Source organism: Bubalus kerabau, chromosome 1 (genome assembly GCF_029407905.1).
Source record: "Bubalus kerabau isolate K-KA32 ecotype Philippines breed swamp buffalo chromosome 1, PCC_UOA_SB_1v2, whole genome shotgun sequence".
Taxonomy (NCBI): Eukaryota; Metazoa; Chordata; class Mammalia; order Artiodactyla; family Bovidae; genus Bubalus; species Bubalus kerabau.
The window spans coordinates 206800629-206821087 of NC_073624.1; the positions used below are offsets into that span (position 1 = coordinate 206800629).

General features: G+C 51.6%; 1 protein-coding gene across 1 annotated transcript in view; it reads left to right on the plus strand.

The window, feature by feature from the left end:
* The window catches only part of CDHR2 (cadherin related family member 2), a 32274-nt gene that overhangs the window by 3429 nt on the left and 8386 nt on the right, over nt 1–20459 (plus strand). The window contains exons 4-25 of the mRNA XM_055566685.1: nt 3496–3635; nt 3746–3788; nt 5027–5124; nt 7305–7394; nt 7795–7920; nt 7997–8143; nt 8226–8301; nt 8401–8519; nt 8647–8880; nt 9759–9914; nt 9996–10157; nt 10438–10499; nt 10766–11009; nt 13260–13499; nt 15203–15272; nt 15403–16008; nt 17150–17221; nt 17649–17698; nt 19267–19418; nt 19568–19676; nt 19767–19855; nt 20318–20386. Of these exons, the coding sequence (XP_055422660.1) occupies nt 3496–3635; nt 3746–3788; nt 5027–5124; nt 7305–7394; nt 7795–7920; nt 7997–8143; nt 8226–8301; nt 8401–8519; nt 8647–8880; nt 9759–9914; nt 9996–10157; nt 10438–10499; nt 10766–11009; nt 13260–13499; nt 15203–15272; nt 15403–16008; nt 17150–17221; nt 17649–17698; nt 19267–19418; nt 19568–19676; nt 19767–19855; nt 20318–20386 (3154 nt within the window). The remainder of the gene's footprint in view (nt 1–3495; nt 3636–3745; nt 3789–5026; nt 5125–7304; nt 7395–7794; nt 7921–7996; nt 8144–8225; nt 8302–8400; nt 8520–8646; nt 8881–9758; nt 9915–9995; nt 10158–10437; nt 10500–10765; nt 11010–13259; nt 13500–15202; nt 15273–15402; nt 16009–17149; nt 17222–17648; nt 17699–19266; nt 19419–19567; nt 19677–19766; nt 19856–20317; nt 20387–20459) is intronic.

Genomic DNA, 20459 nt, shown 5'->3' on the forward strand with positions numbered 1-20459 from the left:
GAAGCTGAAAGGATGGATGGCTGTATTCACTGGGATATAGGGTCAGCTGAGCAGAAAGTGTTAGCCGTTCAGTCGTGTATGACTCTTTGTGATCCACGGACTGCAACCCCCCAGGCTCCTCTGTCCATGGAATTCTCCAAGGCAAGAATACTGAAGTGGGTAGCCATTCCCTTCTCCAGGGGACCCTCCCAATGCAGGGATTGAACCCAGGTCCTCTGCACTGCACGCAGGTTCTTTACTGTCTGAGCCACCAGGGAAGCCCTAGTTGCACATAACAGACCCCAAATAATAGAAGTATAAACAAGGTCAATATTTACTATTCTCTTACATAGTTTCCGAGAGCAGTGAGTTCAGGGCTGTTGGAGGGTCTGTTCAGTCAAGCTGGCTCTTGCTCTCTGCTTTGGGTGTCAGGGACCCTCCTTCCATTTCTAGGTTCTGCCTCCCCTGTGGCATGGACTTCATCCACAGGGTCCCAGATGGCTAGTGTCACACCCTATTCCAGTGAGAACTTGGGGGAGGAAAGGGCCAGGAAGGCTCACTTCTTTCTCCTAAGGACAGGCCTCCAGATTTCACACACGTTACTTCTGCTCACATCTCATTGGCCAGAACTTAGCTTCATGCCCTAGCTGAAAGGCAACTGGAGAAATGAGGGCTTTGTTATTTTAGTTACCCATGTGCCCAGCTCAAAATCTGGGGTTCTATTAGTCTGAGAGAAAAGGGGATTTCTCTTTGAATACTGGGGGACAATTGAGTCTTTGTTGCAGTGCCAGATATCTAAATCTACCAGATGACACAAGAGATGGCATCAGGGAGGCTGAAATCCAGAGTCTGCCTTGGGATCCAGAAGCCCAGGTCTGGGTACATGAAGAAAGGGTGGGTGATGGGCTTAGCAGCCACAAAGGCTACATCCATTTGCATGTGGTTGTCAGGACAGCATAAGGGTTATATTAATAGAGATTTAGAGGCCAAGATGAGGGAGGTGATAGTCTCATTAAATCCCGAGATGGCATAATCCTCCCTGGAGGACTGGCTGAGGTTAAACTATCTGATATCTATGAATGCAACAGAGAAGTAGTATATACGTGTTAATGATATTTTACATATGTTTTCATAGCTGTTTAGTCATGGATAAACATACACACACACACACACCCCCTTCCAAACAAATGTCACAAATACATGTAATCTAAATGCCCTCATGATCTCCATTCTCTTGGGTAACCCTTTAAAATCAAGTATGATCTCCGCCAGACCAAATGAGGGTCTTTTTTAAAGATATAATTTACTTATGTATATATTTTGGTTGTGCTGGGTCTCTGTAGCTGCATGCAGGCTTTCTCTAGTTGTGGCAAGAGTGGGCTACTCTTCATTGTGGAGTTCAGGCTTCTCACTGTGGAGCTTCTCTTGTTGCGGAGCACAGGCTCTGGGCACACAGGCTGCAGCAGTTGCAGCAGGCTGGCTCAATAGTTGTGGCTTACAAGCTTAGTTGCCCCCTGGAGTGTGGCCTGTTCCCAGACCAAGGATCAAACCTGTGTCCCCTATTGGCAGGCAGATTCTTGTCCACTGTACCACCAGGGAAGTCCAAGGGTCTTTTCTTCTGTAACCCCGGGGCCCCTCTCTGGGCTTTCTTAAACCAAAGGGCAATTTTTTCCTTTCTGAGATGAATTCCATGGTTCTCTAGGGATGAGAAAGCATTTTCAGTCAGGTTTTAAAAAAATGTTGTTTAGACCTTTTATTTTGAAGTATAGTATATGTAAATGTACAGGGAAGTACACTGAATTACCACATGTAAATCCCTGGTGGCTCAGATGGTGAAGAATCTGCCTGCAATGCGGGAGACCAAGTTTGACCCCTGTGTTGAGAAGATTCCCTGGAGGAGGGCATGGCCACCCACCCCAGTATTCTTGCCTGGAGAATCCCCCATGGACAGAGGAACCTGATGGGCTACTGTCCATGGGGTTGCAAAGAGTTGGACACGACTGAGCCACTTTCACTTCAACTGCCAGGAACACCTACACCTCAACCCCTCTCTCCCCTTCTAGTCACTCTCCATCCTGCATAAGACCTGTTTTCCTGACACTAACACTGTTTAATAGTTTAGTTTTGTCAGGCAAACTCTTTTTTTTTTCCAGACTTTAAAAAATACATTGTATTTTAAATATCAAATTCAACTTTAGTGACAGAGACCTAATATATGTCTTTTATTTCTATAGCTCTTATTATCTGTTACATTTGACTTTTTTCAGACAGACTTTTAGAAAAGCATTTTCTCCCTGATCCATCTTTCTGTGACCATGGACACGTGTACAGAGAAAAATTTATACACACCCACTCACCTCCCATATTTCCTTGAATATAAGAGCCATGTCAGTTTACACCTTGACATTTCTGAGTCAGGATGTATCTTATGTTTGAGATAGTCACTTACCACAGAATGACTCCCCACCCTCACCCCAGCATGCATTAAATTAACAGTGTGTCTCATGGCAGAGGAAACACAACATAGACACCAACATTTTTCTAGCTCGATGGTCTTCCTGGAGGAGGGGGCCTGGGTGGGGAGAGACCAAGCTTTCCAAGGAGTTTCTGGAAGAGGCAAGACTGATCAAAGAAGAGCAGGCTCCAGGTGTGTGGCCCAGACTGTCCCTGAAGGGCCATCGTGGGCAAGAGGGAGCAAGCTGGTTCCCTGGAACACTAAGGCTGCAGGCTGACCCCACCATCATGTCACCATTCTAGCATTTTTGCCTTTGTGGGCCTCTTCCATAATTAAAAAGAACAAGATATAATTGACATACAACATGATATTAGCTTCAGGTGTACAACATACTGATATATTTGTATATATTTCAAAATAATTACCCCAATAAGTCTAGCTAATATGTGTTATCACACATAGTTACAGAATATTTTTCCCTTGCTGTGAGAACTTTTAAGACCTACTCTCTCAGCAATTTTCGAATACAGTATTATTAATTATAGTCACCATGCTTATACATGTACATTATATCCCCAGGATTTATTTATTTTATGACTGAAAATTTGTACCTTTTGACCCTCTTCACCCATTGTTCAGTCTCCTCACCCCACGCCTGGGAACCACCAATCTGCTCTCTGAATCAGTGAACTTGGATTTCTGTTTTCAGATCCCGCGTGTGAGTGAGATCATCATATAATAGTTGTCTTTCTCTGACTTATTTCTTTTAGCTGAATGCCCTCTAGGTCCATCCATGTTGTTGAAAATGGCAAGATTTCATTCTTTTTTTTATGGCTGAAAATATTCCATCTTGTACAAAATGTACAAAATATTCACACACACACACATATATATATCACATCTTCTTTATCCATTCATCCATTGATAGACATCCACTGATGTCTTGGCCCTCCTAATTTTAAAAGAAGTTAAATGTACCTGCGGGCCTTGTGGGCAGCTTGGACAGGCCAGCATTGAACTAGGTGGCCGTGGACCCTGGGCATTCCCTGTCCCGTCTGCAGGTGCCGAGGCCTTCTGGTTGGTAGCTCAGGACCAAGAAAATGACGAGCTGCAATATGGGATTAGTGGCTCCAATGCCTACTTCTTTAATGTCATCTCACATACTGGGGAAGTGAAGCTGGCCAGCCCTCTGGACTATGAGGTAAAGGAAAACAGCTTGGGAAGGCCTTGTGAGGGGCAGGGTGGTGGGCAGGGCCCTGGTGGACACCCAAGCAGGGCTCACCTTGGTGCCTGTCTCTCTGCCCACTGCAGACGCTCTACTGGTTCGCCATCACCATCTCCGTGAGCGACAGTTACAACAACCGAGTGAGTCAGCAGCGGGAGGGAGGGGTGATGGTCCCAGGATCAGAGGACAGGGGCCTGAGGGACCACGGCTAGTGGTGACCCGACCTCAGACAAGCAGAGCAAGCCTCAGTTAACAAAAAACAAATTGAATGTTTATTTTTATCAAAATTATACTTGTCCATTTTTCATCATACACTATTACCAAGATTTTAGTATTTACTATTAATTTGTTTTAATTATATGCATATGTTTATATATATTTATGGTGTATCTATTTTGCATATCTACTGTTTGTAGACATACTGTTTGTATATTTGTGTATCTACTGTTATCATGAATTGCATTATTAATTCATATTAATATGTGTATTAATAAGAAAACAGATGCCAAATAACTCCCTACCTTCTCTCCTCTGAGATCATCATTTTCAACTCCTTTGACTAATGGGCTGGTCTCAGTGTTCATGTTTCTCAATAACACACTTATACAGCTACATCTGTGTCTGTGAAAGTTGGGGGTTTTCTCTTTATGACCTGTTCCTTAAAACCTATGCATTAAAAGATGACTTGGATATTCATAAATACTTTATAAGAGAGATACTTTCTGTAATACTTCCCAACCCACTCCCAACTAAAGTATCCACCATCACTGTTTCTTATTCCTCACTAAGCACTGGCATACATATATGCATCCATGGAAGAAAGATTGTAGTTTTTGGTGTATTTTCTTAAACCCGAATGGAATCCTACTGCCTGTATGGTCTTGCACTGACTTGTCCACTCAACAATCAGCTTTGGAGCCTTTCTGAATCTGCACAGAAGTCTCCCATTTCCTGTATGTCTATGGCCCAGTGTGGGGACGTACCATGGTGCTTAGCTGGTCTCCTCAACACTTAGGTTGTTCACAGCTTTATTTTGTGGCTAACAAAGCTAAAAGGAAGATTCTTGTAATAAGACTGCTGTGTTTTAGATTTCTTAAATGACCTAAAATACTCTCCAGTGGTTCAGCAAACATGTGGAAAGAGAGAGAGAGAAACTAAATAAGGGGTAAATCTGCATGAAGAGTATCAGGAGTTCTTTGTTCTGTACTTGCAACTTTTCTGGCATTTGAAATGGTATCAAATAGAGAGTCACCCCAGACACTGCCTGATTGTTCTCCTGAGACGCTATGCCAACTTGCATTCCTGTCCAGGCACTTCTGAATTTGTTTTCTCAAACTCCCACGTTTTCTGGCTCACCTGGGCTTCTGACTTGCAGGTGCAGAGGGAAATGCAGGTGATCGTAGAGGACAGAAACGACAATGCGCCTGTTTTCCAGGGCATAAGCTTCTCCGCCAATGTCAGCGAGGTAACATCTGCCTTACCAGGGTGGGTGTATAGAATGCAGGCATCCCACAAATCTGCTCAGAGTGGGAAGGACCAGAGACAGTCAACAGGTCATCCAGGATTGGGAAGAGTGCCTCCTAGAAAGGGCAGCCACAGGAACCAAATTCAGGGAGTTGCGTGTAACCCCAGGTACAAATAGTTACAGCAACATTTTTCAATCCATCACACTGGATTGGAGTTCTTTAAGTTATGATCATCCCAGGTGGAGAGGAAGAAATTGATTTTCTCATGTGTCTGGACATTTGAATGGTCTATCTGGTTCAAACATGGCTGGATCTAGGCACTCAAGCCAGTCATCAAGAAGAGACTTCTCTCCGCCTTGCACCTCTGTGACTCTTGCTGCCTTCATCCTGGACTTGGGGGAGAAGTTCTCTCTCGTGATGATGAAAGTGCCCCCAGCAGCTCCAGGTTCACATCCCACTGGCTTTGAATTGCAACAGAGACTGTCTCTTTCTCAGTGGTCCCAACCAACACTCCAGGGCTGACTCTCATTGACCCATTTTGGGTCACGTGCATGTGCCACCATTGTTTACTGGGCTTCCCAGGTGGCTTTAGTGGTAAAGAATCCACCTGCAATGCAGGAGATGTAAGAGACACAGGTTTGATCTCTGGGTCGGGAAGATCCCCTGGAGAAGGAAATGGCAACCCACTCTAGTATTCTGGCCTGGAAAATCCTGTGGACAGAGGAGCCTGTTGGGCTACAGTCAATGGGGTCACAAAGAGTCGGACATGACTGAAGCGACCTAGCATGCATGCATGTCCATCAGTTGAGGGGTGTGGAATGCTCCAGTTGTCAAAGTCTGCATCATGGGCCTTCCCCTTTAGCAAGGGTGACAGCCGGACTTGAACTGCATGGGCAGGGAGTGGTCCACAAGCAGGAAACACACCACTCCTGAGTCTTCATTACTACGTGGATTCAAAGACCTGAGAGGTGTGCCCTACCCCCCCCAGGCCAGACAGAGGCTGGTGAGGTCCAGACAGACCTTCAACAGGCTCTATTGAATGCCTACTATGTGTCTGGCACTGTCCTTGGTGCTGAAGATATCTGGAGATGATAGACTTGGTTGCCACCCTCAGTAGCTCACATTGTAGTGAAGATCACAGACCCTAATGAACAAAGCATTAAGCAGATAGGATTATTTCAGACGGTGTTGTGTTCAATGAAGAGCATAAGGGGCTGCTTTTAGGTTGAGCCAGTCAGGAAAGTCTTCTCTGGGTGGATGACACCTGAGCAGAACTAAATGTCAAGGAGCCTCCCTGGGCTGCTCCAGGAAAAGGATTTTCCAGGCAGGGAATAGCAACTGCTGTGAGGTGTGAATCAGCCTGGAGTGTTGTCGGCATAGCTAGAAAGCTGCTGTGGATGGAAGGTGGAGTGTGAGGAACAGGTGAGGTCAGAGAGGTGGACCTGACCTGAGAGTGATGTGGTCTGGTTCAGGATTTTCAGAGATCTCTCTGGCCACCTTGTGGAATTAGTGAGTATGTGGCCAGGTCCTGGGGCAAAGGCATCCTAAAAAAACTTTCAGCTCTGAAGAGTACTGTCTGAAACCTGGGCTGGAGGCTACAGAGAACCCACAGGGAAGTTTAAGCAGGGGAGTGGCAAAACCTGAGTTCTGGAATGACCATTTATACTGGCCCTGAGGGGCTCAGCAAATTAGAAGCTAGTTCATGTAGAGAGGGGGCTGCATCAGGGAGAGGAGAAGTGGGAACTCTGCTTCCTGACGATGTACAGATGCCCCCAGAGGCCCAGCCCAGGGGAAGAAAAGGGGGCCACCTTGGAACACTGGGCTTCAGGTTCTGGAAGGTCTGTCACTATCCCCGTGGTAGGGCTGTGGGCCCTGGAACTCCAGGTGGGGGCATGTGCTTGGGCATGAAGAAAATGGATTGGAACTCAGAGTTGATGAAACCTTTTGTATTAGAGCGGCTTCCCTGGTGGCTCAGAGGTTAAAGCATCTGCCTGCAATGCGGGAGACCTGGGTTCAATTTCTGGGTCAGGAAGATCCCCTGGAGAAGGAAATGGCAACCCACTCCAGTATTCTTGCCTGGAGAATCCCATGGACGGAGGAGCCTGGTGGCCTCAGTCCACGGGGTCACAAAGAGTCGGACTCGACTCAGAGACTTCACTTTCACTTTCTTTTGTTACAGACCTTGCCGGTGGGCTCCCTGGTGTTATCTGTGCTGGCCACAGACAAAGACACAGGCTCGGCCGGCGCGGTGGTATACTCCATAGAAAAGGTGAGAGTGTATGGTCCACGTGGGAGTGTAGGCGCTGCTGCTCCTCGTGGCCACCAGGGGGCAGCATCTCCCACACAACCTGCAGGGACCTTGCAGCCCAGGAGCTAGGCCATGGCCCAGCCCTGGTCCCCACACCATCCTCTGGCCCCCTCTGGCCCCATTTGGTCCAGTAGCCTAAGAAGGGTACCTGCTGCAGACTGAACCCTTCTCCCCACCCTCTCACCTGGAGTGCTGAGGCAGTATCTTGCCCATTTCTCAGAGGCAGAAACTGAGAATCAGAGAGGTTATGTGACTTGGTGAGGTCAAGAGCAGAGCCAGGATTCGACCCCAGGCCTCTGAGAGAAGGTCCTAGGGGCAGAGCCATCCTGGGGCAGCCTGGCCTGACTGTGCTATGCCTCAGGTCATTCCTGCCACGGAAGGCAGTGAGTACCTCTTCAGGATCCTACCCAATGGTTCCATCATCCTCAATGGCAGCCTCGACTACAACAGCAAGAGTTCCTTCTATCAGCTGGAGCTGAAGGCCTGTGTGAGTGGGGGCGCTGGTGGGGGCTGGGGGCATGGGGACCCAAGACCCAGATTCATGGAGACCCGTCTCCCGGCAGGACTCGGGCGGCCTGTACAACAATCACACCGTCATCCAGTGCTCCTCATCTGTCTTCGTGTCCATCTCTGTAATCGACAAGCCAGACCTGGACCCCCAGTTTGTTAGGGAGTTTTACTCAGCCTCCGTGGCTGAGGATACACCCCAGGTATGCTGGGCACCTGGGGGAGGGCCTGGGGGAAGCTGAGAGGTAGGGAAAGGGTCTGGCTACTGATTGTGCCTCCCTGCAGGGAACCCCGGTGCTGAAGGTGGAGGCCATGGATGGTGACAGAGGCATCAATGACCCTGTGATCTACAGCATCTCCAGTGAGAACGGGGTGTCCCTAGGCTGGGGCTGGGGCAAGGGAAGTGGTGGGGGCTCCGTCAGAGCCACTGGAAGGAGCTGCTCCTGTTGCCTCTTCCCAGATTCCACAAGGCCTGGCTGGTTTGATATTGGCAAGCAAGATGGGGTGATCACAGTCAACAGTCCCCTGGACAGAGAGCAACTGCTGGAGGAGGATGAGGAAGTGCAAGTGCAGGTCACGGTGAGTGAGGGGGCCACTGCCCCCTTTGCACCCCCACTTTCTGCACCCCCACTTTGACCTTTGATCTCAGCTCTTTTGGGATGCTGGTTCTCTGACCTCTGCCTTCCGGCTTCAACTCTGCTCTCAGGCCACCGAGACGCACCCCAACATCCACGGGCAGGAGGCCAAGGCGAGCATATGGGTCACGCTGAGAGTGACAGATGTCAATGACCACGTACCTGAGTTTTACAACTGCAGCCTCCAAGACTGCGCATTCACTCCCAACGAGACTCAAGTCAACTTCACTGGCTACGTGGATGAGCACGCCTCCACGCGCATCCCCATTGAGGACCTCACCATGGTGGTCTACGACCCAGACAAGGCAGGCGCACCCAGATCATAGGCAGGGTGGGCGGAAGTGATGATGGGGGATCACTGGGGAGGGGAGGTGGCGAGTCACCAGCAGAGCGCCGACCATGGTACACAGTGTCGCAGTGGGCGACCGCAGAGCCGACCGTGAGTGGTGGTGACAATCAGAGTTTGAGTGACATTTGGAACTGCTGAGTGATACTGAGCTGGTGGGAGGTCTTGTGTTCAGGGCGGAGCTCAGTGGTGGGGAATGGAAAGGCAGGATGCTGGGTAATGTTGAGTGGAATGTCACTTTCGGTGGTGTTGTGTAGAGGGTAGTGATGGGTAGATGGTGAAGTTGAGGGGAGCTGGTAGTGGATATTGGGGGATGTGCGAGGTGTTGAGCACAGACGCTTCTAAATGGGTGTCAAATTGGAAGGTATTCTCGGGAGAGGTTGGGATTGAGTGGTGGATGATTTGGGTAGCACTGAATGCTGAATAGCTACAGTGGTAGTGACAATGAGTTGATACAAAGTGTTGAGTGGAGGATGATTTTGGGTGGTGGTGGTGGTTGGGTGGTGTGTGGAGTTTACCCGGCATTAAGTGGAGAGGGTATGGAGCAGAAGGGGCGTGTGGGTAATGGACCGATGTTGGGCACCGATGGTGTTTGGTGTTGGAGTGCGTGGTGGAGGGTGGCTGGTACAGAAGACTCAAAGGGAGTGAGCGGTGTCCGTCCAGGCTCTGCAGCCCAGGCTGGGGCCCACAGTGCCTCAGGGAAGTCTTCTGATGAGCCCACATCTACAGGGATAGTGACCAGTCCACCCTCCCAGGGCCTGTGGCCAGGGATTGGGGGAAAGACGCAGGAGGGTACACTGCAGGACGGGGGTCCTTACTTACAGCCCACCTCTACAGGGCAGCAACGGCACCTTCCTGCTGACCTTGGGGGGCCCGGATGCCGAAGCCTTTAGCGTCTCCCCGCAGCGGGCAGCGGGCTCGGTGGATGTGCAGGTGCTGGTGAGGGAGCCGTCGCTGGTGGACTACGAGAGGCAGTCCGTGATGCTCGTACAGGTAAGCGGTGCTCGGCGGCCCAGGGGAGCCAGCCATGGGGCTCTCCCATCCCCATGCCGCTGCCTCTTCCTCTGTCCTTAGGTCACAGCCACTGACTCTGTCAGCGGGAACACCTCTGTTGCCTCGGTGACCATCCACCTTCGAGACACCAATGACCACAGGCCCACGTTCCCCAGCAGCATGTACAACCTCAGCGTCTTTGAGCACAGTGCTGTTGGCTATGTGGTCACCGACAGCATCCGCGTGAGTGACGGGACAGGGGTGGACTGGGCTGGGAGAGGCGTGGAGATGGGCAGGCCTGGGGCTGTCCCTGCCAGAGTCTCTGCATCATCTGGGGTCATCAGATCCCAGCAAGCGTGCATGTACATGTGAGTGTGCAAGGGTGAGCATGTCAGTCTGAGTAGTCAGGGGCTTCTCCCTTCGGCTCAGGAAGCAAGCCTGCCCTGTCCTCATCAATTGCACAGTCAGCAGCTAGGGCATGGCTTCTGCTCAGTGTCCCATTTCCTGTCTCTCTACCTCGCAGGCCTCCGATCCCGACACAGGAGAGGGGGGCCGTATCACCTACAGCCTGCTTCCAGGGAATGGGTAACGTCTCTGATGGGAGCGGGGCAGGTGGTAAGGGGGACCCAGGTCCGCCTCTCTGCCTCACAGTGGGGCTAGAGGAGCCAGATAAAATATAGGGTACCCAGTTACATTTCAATTTCAGATAAATAAATTATTCTTTTTTTGTTGTTGTTGTGTAAGTAGGTTGCAAATATTCCATGGGACGTCCTAAAATACTTTTCATTGTTTATCTGAAATTCAAATTGAAGTGGGCATCCTGCATCTTTTTTCGCTCCATCTGGCCGCAGGGCGGACATCTTTGCAGTGGATCCAGACTCGGGGAAGGTGACGGTGAGCAACAGCGAGCTGCTGGACCGGGAGAAGCAGGCTGTGTACTACCTCACGCTGCAGGCCACGGACGGCGGGAACCTGTCGTCCTCGACCACGCTACAGATCCATGTGCTAGACGTCAACGATAACAGTCCCGTGGTCAGCGGCTCCTACAACATCTTTGTCCAGGAGGAGGAGGGAAATGTCTCCGTGACCATCCAGGTGCGAGCCAGCCTGAAACTGGTGGGCGGAGGGAACAGGCCCAGGGCACCAAGCCTGGCTCTATGGTCATGTTGGCCCTGTGCTGGAATCTGGGCTCTGCTGTGTGGCCCTGAGAAAGTCACTCAGTCTCTCTGGGCCTCCATTTCTTCTTTGGAAAATAAGGTCAATCATAGAACTTATTCCCAGGGTCATAAAGGATATAAAGTACTGCCTAGCACAGAGCGAGCCCTCAAAAACCACACTGCTCTTTAAAATGCAGGTCCCGGCCTTACTCCAAAAAGAATTTGAGTGGCTTAGATTTAAAAGTATAATAAAAGAAATGAAGAAAAAGAGAAAATAAACACAAATCATGTCCAACTCTATGTGACCCCATGGACTGTAGCCCGCCAGGCTCCTCCATCCATAGAATTGTCCAGGAAAGAATATTGGAGTGGGTTGCCATTCCCTTCTCCATGGGATCTCCTGACCCAGGAATTGAACCCAGGTCTTCTGCATCACAGGGAGATTCTTTACCATCTGAGCTACCAGGCGGTGTAAGCACAAAGGCAGGGTTAAACCCGAAGCCATACAATTGCTAGGAGAGGGCTGAAAACTCAGTTGTGAGCTTCATAATGGCCAGAGCAAAAATGGAAATGAGACCAGTGGCCAGGTTCTCAGAGACGAAGAGATAAGAACCAACTGTTGGCTCCAGAGGAACACTGGGGAGAAGCTCCTGCACTGAATCATCAATAAGGACGTCTTTTGAGAAGCAGGAAACAAAGTCTTCAGAATGACAATCATGTGGCCACGGGGCCCTCCCGTCTTTCTGGGGCTTGTGGTTTCCTGATCTCTTGATAACCTTGTGAAGTAGCTGCTCTAATGGTCCCTATTTCGCAGAAGGAGAAAACAGGCTTAAAGAGGTTATGTGACTTTTCTGTGGTTGTACAGCCAGTCAGTGGCAGTGCTGAAACCTGGGTCTTTCTCCATGCATCTCAATGTTTCTCACCCTGGTCTGAGAGCTCTTTGGGGGCAGGAGCATCTCAGATATGCTGCTGGAACCACAGTGTCCGGTTTCAGCCCTGGGAAGTGCTTGGCGAATCAGCCGGCCTGAGTTCAGAGTGCTGCGGGATGAACAACCGGAGTTTTTCATTTCATAAACAAGAACCCGACAGATCTAAAACAAAGTAGCTATATACAAATGATGCATTACTTTCTCTTTGTGGGACCTCCTTCCATGAAAGATTTCATTTCTTTCTATGAATAAACCTAGATATCTACCTACAAAAAAAAAAAAGAGCTGAAAGTGGCAGTATGCAGGGAGGAGACGAAAGAATTGGGTCCAAGTCAGACTAGCCCAGCTCTGGATTCAAAGCCACATTTGCTGAGCACTTACATGCAACAGGCCCTTTGCTGAGCAATGGGTCCTCCGAGATGAATTCACCATAATTCCTGCTTCCAGAGAGGGCGGCAGACCATCACGCAAGGGTGTCACTTGTGCTGTATGGCAGGCGGCACAGGGGTGGGGGAAGCCCAGCGGAGGGACCAACCTGACCTGGAGTCAAGCAGACACGGTGTCGAAGGCATTTGTGTGTGAGCGCAAAGCCCTGATGGCAGGGGAGAGCCTCTTGGGCTCTCTGTGCCCAGTCACCCTAAAGGCACACCAAGCATGTGCTCAGGAGCCTGGCAGGACAGGAATACACACACACACAGATTGGGTGAAGAATTTCAGCTACTTAAAAAAAAAGCACTGAAGTAGTCATGATGAATCAGAATCTTGTTGGATTTCACACTTACTTTTTTGGCTGCACCACGTGGCCTGTAGGATCTCAGTCCCTCCACCACCACCCCCAGCCAGGGACTGAATCTGGGCTCCAGGAGGTAAAGTCCAGAATCGTAACCACCAGGCCACCACGGAATTCCCCTACACTTACTTCTGTTGGTTAACTTTTACATTTGACTGTCTGTAGTATATTGCCCCCACACCTCTCACCTCGCTAGAATATCAGCTCCATACGGGAACTGTCTTATCACAGCTCTAGTCCCAGTACCTGCAACAGGGCTGGGCATGTGGTAGGTAAACATGTGTGGGATGAAGGAATGACCTCAGTGTTTAAGACCTCAGAAGGTCTTTCAAGCTCTTGTTGGTCCTGTCCTCTTAGCTGGGAGACAGGGGCTGGGAATTGGGGAGCAGCCCTCTGATTTTAGGAGGGGGAGGCCCATGGGTGGGCAAGCACCTGATGGCAGGCATCCCAACCCTGCTCACCTGCCCAGGCTCACGACAATGACCAGCCAGACACCAACAACAGCCTGCTGCACTTCAGCCTCCTGCCCAGCCCCTTCAGCCACAACTTCTCAGTGGACCCCGACAAAGGCATTCTCAGAAACCTGGGGCCCTTGGACCGAGAGGCCATCGACCCTGCTCTGGGGGGCCGCATCGTGCTGAGCGTGAACGTGTCTGACTCTGGCGAACCTGCCCTGTGGACCACAGTCAATGTCACCATCACCGTGGAGGTAAGGCCCGGCTCAGCTGGGGACGGGGTTTGGGATGAACCCCGTATTGGGAGGCTCCCGAGAAGGTGGCCTGTTCTGTCTCCTCCCAGCTCAAATCACATTTCTGCCCTTGCAATATGGTGGGTAAAAGAGTTCTGGAGCCAAGCTGATGGGTTAGAGTCCTGGCTCATTGGTTGTGTAACCTTAGGCAATCAGTCAGCCTCCCTGTGTCGTCAACTTCCTCATCTGTAAAATGGGGATGAAAATAATATGAGTTAATAAATGGAAAGTGTTGCAAAGAATGCCCGGCCTGGAGAAAACACTCAGTGCACACCTGGCCCTGCGAGGGAGCAGGGGTTAGCTCCATCACATTGATCAAAAAACTAAGGCGCACAGAGGTTCAGTAGCTTGCCTGGGTCACAGAATGGGGCTTTGAATCCAGTCTGTCTGGTTCTAAGGCTGCTGTCCGGCCACAAGCACCTTACGTCCACGATGTAGCTGGCGCCCCCTTGGGTTGTGCAGTGAACAGCCTGCGCCCCTGTACACAGCAGTCTTGTTTCCCACTGGGTTGGGATGTGACACTTTCCTACAAGGATCAGGATGAGACATCAGGGAAAACAGAAACAGAAGCCAGGTGAGGACTCACCAGTTGTCTTTGGGGGTCGGGGGCAATAGGCCATAAAGAAGGAAAAAAAGCAAAACTGCCTTTCTTGAGCCATCAGGGTTCTTTCACACCCATGAGCCCTGTGAGTAGGGATGACGACCCCAATCTGCAGATGAAGACACTGAGGCCCAGAGCAGTCAGAGTCACACACGAGGAAGAGATGGAACTGGGTTGAACTTGGAGCTGTGCTCGTAGCTCCTCCTGTGAGGACGACCTTGAGAAGGCAGCTGACCATGGGCATGGGGCAGTGATGCCATCTCTGGGAAATCTCCATCAGAAATTCCATCTGGTCAAGAACGAGAGGGCTCTAGTTTTCAAAAATGTCCGTCCTACCATTATTTAGAAAAAGCCGAAAGCAAAAGTCCATGGGCCGCCCTGGGGAAGGACCCGGAGAGCCAAGAGCACTAAGCATACCAGTGTCGGGGTAGGAGGTGCAGGAGAAGTTGGCCTGATGCTCTGACACAGGAGCAGCACTCTGCATGGGTGACCACAGAGGCCACTGGGAAGGGAAGGCGAGAACAGAACGCAGTGGGCATCCGAAGGCAGGACCAGGTCCAACCCTGGCATATGCCCCCAGCGCCTCCCCACCTGAGCTCAGAGAGAGTGTGGTGGGGCCAACCAAGGGTAGGACGGACAGGAGGAAGGAGGGGACCAGGAAAAACTTGGGCATTTGTGGGATCACGGTGGTATTGGGGCCAACACAGTAAATCCGAGAGATGGGGAGTCAAGCTGGGCCAGGCAGGGACACAGGTGGGGATGCAGAACCATCCTCTGGAGAGCAGGGTCTGAGACAGCTGTGAGTGGTGGGCAGGGAAGCACAGTGTGCACCCAGCTTCAGAGGGCCTGCCGCGGACCTCGGAGCCCCGGGGGGTGGGGTCTGGGCTAGTTCTGTCCTCTTGAAGTCTGTTTCATCATCTCTGAAGTGGGCAGCGCTGTCTGAGGAGATGGACAGAGAGAATGGACCGCAGGTCAGGGGAAATATTGGCTTCTCAGGCTGTGTCTGGGGGGGCCCAATCCAGGGGCCTGAGTTCCCTGGGCTCAGAACTGCCTCTGTCTGCAGGACATCAATGATAATCTGCCCATCTTCAACCAGTCCAGATATTTCTTCTCAGTGAGGGAGAGAGACCCAGGTAAGTCCTCCCTGGGGCTCCCTGGGTAAGTCAAGGGCAGGCCGGAGGCCCCCATGGCGGGTGAGGACGGAGGATGCCTCCAGTGGCCACCAGGCTGGGGGTCCCTCTGCACTCTGCCCCTCATCCACAGGAGTGCAGGTGGGCATGGTGGAGGCCTGGGATGCAGACCAGACGGAAGCCAACAATCGTATCAGCTTCAGCCTGTCAGGGAGCGGCGCCAACAACTTCATGATCCGAGGCTCGGTGCTGGGGTCTGGGCAGGCAGTGGGCCGCCTCTCGTTGCCCTCGGATGTGAGCCTGGACTACGAGACACAGGCCTCCTTCAGTCTGATCGTGAGTGCCGAGAATGCGGACGCCCAGGGGCGTGAGACTACAGCAGAAGTCCTTGTGACTGTGGAGGATGTGAATGACGTGCCACCCACCCTGGACTCAGCCTCGCTCCAGGGCATCCGGGTGGCCGAGAATGGCTCACAGCACGGCATTCTGGTCAACGTGGTGGCCCAGGACAGGGATACCATGTCCCAGGTGGAGGTACAGCTCATGAATGTCATCTGCACCAAGGCTGGAGTTGACGTGGGCAGCCTGTGCCACGGCTGGTTCTCTGTGCTGGCCAATGGCTCGGTGATCATCAACCAGAGCGAGGCCATCGACTATGAGGCCTGTGACTTGGTCACGCTGGTCGTGCGGGCCTATGACCTCACAACAGACCCCCGCTTCCAGGCATACAGTGACAACGGTGAGGCAGCCTGGCCTGCAGGGCTCAGCAGGCTGCAACGCAGGGGCTGTGGGGAAGGACTAGAATTTGTAAGGTCTGGGTTCAAATCCTGGCTCCGGCCCCAGCCAGCTGTGCCCCTGGGAAAGTCACGACACTGCCCTGAGCTTTAGTTGCCCCATCGGTCAAGTGGAGTTGGGTAGTAGGTTGCCTATGAAGAGTACATGAGAATATGTATGGAAGGCATTGAGTGCAGTGCTTGGCATGCTGTTGTTGTCCAGTTGTCCAGTCGTGTCTGACTCTTTGCAACCCCATGGACTGCAGCACGCAGGCCTCCCTCTCCCTAACCATCTCCCCCGAATTTGCCCAAGTTCATGTCCATTGCATTGGTGATGCCATCCAGCCATCTCATCCTCTGACTCCCTCTTCTCCTCCTGCCTTCAATCTTTCCCAGCATCAGGGTCTTTTCTAATGAGTTGGCTGTTCGCATCAGATGAACAAAATACTGGAGCTTCTGCTTCAGCATCAGTCCTTCCAACAAGTATTCAGGGTTGATTTCCTTTAAGATCGACTGGTTTGATCTCCTTGTTGTCCAAGGGACTTTAGCACTTAATGCTGTGATGCTGAGAGGCAGTGTAAAGAGACACTTCAGAGCCAGGTGTGTGCTCAGATCCCACCTCTGACACCAAGTAGCAATAACAGTCACATCAACAGCCAGCATGTATTGAATCCTTACTACAGCCCAGACTATGCTAGGCACCTTGCAAGCATTTCACCATTTTACTCCCACACAATCCATATGGTAGGTGATCCCTAGCCAATTTTATAGATGAGGAAACTGAGGTACAGAACAGGCAGTCCAATAATCTAGCTTACACAGCTAACCAGGGCCAGAATAATGTTGTGGCCAGGTGGGACACACCTGGGCTGGGCTCAGTCCTGGCCCAGTGGTCTCACTGTGTGACTTTGGACAAGTTGCTTATCCTCTCTGAGGTCTGGGGAGGATGCTCCCTCCTACACAGGCCAGAGGAGACTGAGTTAGTAGGGGAGGGGTCTGACCATGGGTGATGCATGGGAGGGAGGCTGCTGGGAACAAGCCTGAGGACCAGGCTTTGTGGGTCAAGTCTTGCTTAGAGACCAAAGCCAGCCAATCTTTTCCCTCTAGGAAGCCTCCCCATCACCATCGAGGATGTGAATGACAACGCGCCTTACTTTCTGCCTGAGGATAAGACTTTTGGTAAGCTGCAAGCCCCTCCCTCCCCACCCACACTGTACTCTGCCAGAACTACCTTTGGGCAACTCCCACAGATGCTGCTCAGACCCTAGGTGTGCCCCTGGAAAGGGAGGAAGGCCTCCAGCCCTGTCTCTCTCTCAGGGATTCAACAGGAGGAGAGACCCGAGTTTTCACTCTATCCCTGTCCCAACTCACATCTGATCCTGGGCCCCGCCCTCCTTCTCTGGGCCTCAGTTTCCCCATCTGCACAATGGGAGGTGGAGGACCTGCTAACTAGCGGCTCAGGGGTAGCAGTAATGGGGGTCTGGCAGTAGAGAGCTTAAGGGCAGGTTTGGAGGGATGAGCCCTGAGCTGGGCTTATTATGGTCAGCAGTTGCCCCAGGGGGCACTGGCCCTGATGCCACTGACCTCTTCCTGTCTACACTTGCAGTGATCATCCCAGAACTCGTCATGCCCAACCAGCAGGTGGCGTCCGTCCGGGTAAGGCCCTGGCTCCAACCGTTGTCAGTCACATCAGCCCCAGGAAATACAGGGCCTAGGCCTGTGGGTCTTTCAGCCATCCTCCAAATGTTTAAACACTAGAAAGAAAATGTATTAACTCTCTGGGATGGAAATGATGCACCTGCTTAATTGATATCATTAAACTCCATTAATTGTTAAGTGTGGTATTCATAAACAATTCATGATCCTAAAAACCACTTGCAGTGCTTTTCTTCAGAATTCTGGACTATTACAGAGAAATCACAATAACTGTAAATTAAACAAGTTCCTCGTATTAAATGATTTCCAGAGCAAGCTGCAAAAATGCTTTCAATTTTTATGGCAGTGGATGTGTTTATATTAGAGGGTGGTGGCTGTCCCCGCAGTGGGTGGGGCTGAGGCCTCCCCCACAGCCCTGGGGCCTGGGCCTGGCCAGGCCTTTTAACTGAGCCGGGGAGCTGCTGTGCCTTTTAGGAACTCACTTTCCCTTCCAGACAAGAAGCTGTCAGCCCTTGGCAGTGACTCCTTAGGGTTCAGGCGTTTTATATGTGGGTGGCCCTCCTTGAGTTATGGAAAGGGCATGGGTGTGGAGATGGTTGGGTCTGACCCTCCCTACTTACAGCCGAATGTGCCCTGGGGAAGATAGGTCTCTGTCAGAACCCCAGTGTCCTCCCATAAAAGGGGAATAGTAATTCTCCCTTTCTGGGCCTTCCCAGGTGGCGCTAGTGGTAAAGAACCCGCCTGCCAATGCAGGAGACATAAAGATGTGGGTTTGATCCCTGGGTTGGGAAGATCTCCTGAAGGCGGGCATGGCAACCCACTCCAGTATTCTTGCCTGGAGAATCCCATGGACAGAGGAGCCTGGTGGGCTACGGTCCATGGAGTCACAGAGAGTTGGACACGACTGAAGCCACTTAGCACGCATGCAATTCTTCCTCTCTAGGTTCTTTCTAGGCTCAAAGGGTCAGTTTTCCAATCTTCAGCCCTGGCTGAAGATGTTCATTCCAACGTCAGGAGTGTGGCCCTGGCTTTGAACAATTTTCTTTAAATCAACTCCCTTTTGAAACGTCAGCACCAGCTTTAGCCTCATCCTGAACAGTGACATCAGTGGCCTCACAGCTCTGTGTGTTGGTCATATTCTTCTCCGAAAGGCACTAGAGTGAATAAAAATGCCTCATTTCATGGTCCGCTGGGGGAATTCATACTCCTGTTAGCGAGCGCTGAAAGGAGGGGTCTGGGGGAAGGTGCTTGGTACACAGTAGGTGCTCAGGACAACTGAGTGTCCCTAAGCTTGTGCGTGTGTGGCAGTGAGAGGGGGAACCTTCCCAGGGTGACCTTCTACCTGGGGGAGACTTGGGCAGTGACCTGTTGAGTTGAAGCAGGGACGTATTCAAACACTGTTTGTTTAAAGCATTTGGTCAGTGGTCTGGGGAAGGCCAAAAGAGTTCACAGCGGGGCCAGGCTCCCAGGCTACCCTAGCTTCATATTCCTGCTAGGAATCTGAATTCCTGGAGGGGTGCCTGACCTGGCCCAGCCCCCAGAGTTTGTTCACTCTGTCTTGCTCCCAGGCCAGAGATGACGACTCAGGGAACAACGCAGCCATCCTGTTCTCCATCTTTCAAGTGGATTTCATCGCTAAGGATGGGGCCGTGACCCCTTTCCAGGGCTTCTTCCGGGTCTCCACTTCCTCGGAGGCCAGCGTGTTCACTGGCAACATTGAGTAACTGTGGGCAGCCCCCGGACAGGGGTGGGGGAGCCAAGCGGGGCCTCAGGGCAGTGAGTTCCCCATCCTAGGAGGGGTCCAAGGGGGTTCTGAGAGGACTCCAGCTTGGGTTTCAGAACTGAGTGGTGCCCTCCTACCTTCCGTAGCCTGGTGACCAGCCTTGATTCCACTCTCCAAGGCACCTACCAAGTGACAGTCAAGGCCCAAGACAAGCCTTCTGAGGGTCCTGCCCAGGAAGCCAAAATCACCCTAAACGTGAGTGTTAGGTTCTAGCTCAGTTCCCAGTGCCCTCTGCCAGCCCCAGGGTCCCTTGCGTCTCCTCTTCCTCATGTCCCCCTCCCATAGCTCTTCACCGTGGACCAGAGTTACCGCGTGAGGCTGCAGTTCTCACTGAACAAAGAGGACGTGGGCGCCAACTCGGACAAGATTAAAGCGTAGGTCTCGGGAGCCAGGGGGCGGGTGGCCTGTGGGGAAGAACAGGGCTTGGGAACCTAGTCCCTGAGAGAAATCTGAATGGAATATCTCTCAACCCTGTCCGTGACCCACATTTGATCTGGTCCTTGTCTTTGACCCTATACCTGTACCGGCCCTTCCCTGCTGCATGTGCCCAGAAGCCTATGGTTGGCTGGGCAGAGACAGGCCTAAACAGGGCTGCCACATACAGTTGCAAAGGCAGTGAACTGCACAAGGGCACTCTGCTTGCTAAACTATAAACCCGGTCCCAAAGGAAGGGGCTTCCTTGTCTAATTTGCGCAAGAGTGCTACTTGCTTACCCAGTGGAGCTGTCCAGAGGAGGTGACCCTCACACAATCCCTAATTTCACTGGCAAAGCCCTGGCCACAGGCCTGGGCTAAGGCCCCTACCCCAACCCTCTGTGACATCTGCCCCCTTTGCAGGGCTCTTGCTCAGGCAACCAGGACTACTGTCTACATTGTGAGCATTCAGGACATAGACTCCCAGGTTCGGTGAGTGCCCACTCGGTGGATGGGGCGAGGAAGACAGGATCAGCAGCAGGGGTGTGGCCGGGTGGTCCTGGGC